A 1,357-nucleotide genomic window follows, 5' to 3' on the forward strand; every position below is an offset into this window, starting at 1 on the left:
TATATATATATATATAGTGTATTAATACAGTAATTACATTAGTTATGTAATTCTTTCATTAATATATAATTCTTTGACATTGTTGACACATTTTCTTACCTCAATTCTGAATGACCAGGCCTCTTGCTTAAAGAAAGAAAACCTCAAACTTTTGCCCACCGCTGATCCAGATTTAGCAGAACAAATCAATAAATTGCAACACACAAAGCGTGTTTAGTTAGTTGTCTTGATGGGCGTATACTTTTGTGCATTTACATTTTAGCGTGATAGATCAAATTAAAGCAGAATGATGTTTTATGGTGGGTGCAAAACGGAAAATATGTTGTTTTTATTTCAAACAATAAATACCGTACAGAAAATGTTTGAAAACGTCTGGAGTTGTTCAAATTTAGAGTTCCGTTGTGACGTCATATAAGATTTCAACGTAAAAGCGCAAATGCGCGATAGCGTGTCTTTTCTGTCAGCTGTTAGTGCTAAATGCAACTCATATTGATAATAACGAATTCACAGTCCGAATATGATAAAATCAACATTGTACTCGTCTCTGTCCTCGGGAGAGCCACAGTTGCTATGACTAACTTAACTTATTTTGAAAAGGCCAGGACTTGACTTCCCATTCAGCGGCCAGACTCGACCTATAGACTTCCGGTCCTGCGCGTTGTCACCTCGTCCGTCGTCCGGCTCGCTTCGGCGGGGATGCTGCAAGAAGCGATGGAGTTCAAGTCTCCCAAAGACACTCGAGCGTCGGCCGGGGTTTGAGAGATAAAACACGGACGCCGAGCCGAATACGAAGCGATAAAGACAATTAAAACAAAGATTTTGGAGATGAAGCTGCTGAAGCCGAGCTGGGTCAGCCACAACGGTAAGGAAGCGAATCTCATGGATCAAGTTGGTGCTTTTGTTGTTGTCGTCGGCAGAGGCTTCCGAGCGAAGTGATGGCGTGGTAGGACACAGATGGACGTCGACACCCGGCGCCGTTTCCAAGTTGAAACCGCAGCATTAATTTTAGGCACTAAACACCAAAGCGGTTTTCCCTCGGAGCACAAATGTTTTTATACCCCAGCTACCAAGCTAGCTACCCCCTTCCCGGCTAGCTTTTGGCGTTAGCCAACATTGCTACACGCTGTCACTTGGCTTATTTAACCATTAGCATGCCTAACGAAATAACACGTATGGGTCGTTTTCAGTAAAAAATGCTTTCATCTATGTGTCATAGACATGGATAGTTTTCTCCTATTGCTCGTGGTTTCTCGACAAGTGAAGTACACGTGACACCCCCCCAACACACACACACACACACACACACACACACACACACACACACACACACACACACACACACACACACAACCAACAC

At 43.0% G+C, this 1,357-nt stretch overlaps 1 protein-coding gene across 1 annotated transcript in view; it reads left to right on the forward strand.

Annotated features, from left to right (window-relative positions):
* The first annotated feature begins 646 nt into the window (after positions 1 to 646).
* hira (histone cell cycle regulator a) overlaps positions 647 to 1,357 on the forward strand; it is an 11,541-nt gene continuing 10,830 nt past the window's right edge. Inside the window, exon 1 of the mRNA XM_019884667.1 lies at positions 647 to 862. Coding sequence (XP_019740226.1) covers positions 826 to 862 — 37 coding nt within the window. The 5' untranslated portion in view covers positions 647 to 825. The remainder of the gene's footprint in view (positions 863 to 1,357) is intronic.

This window comes from Hippocampus comes, unplaced genomic scaffold (assembly GCF_001891065.2).
Source record: "Hippocampus comes isolate QL1 unplaced genomic scaffold, H_comes_QL1_v1.1 scaffold318, whole genome shotgun sequence".
NCBI lineage: Eukaryota > Metazoa > Chordata > Actinopteri > Syngnathiformes > Syngnathidae > Hippocampus > Hippocampus comes.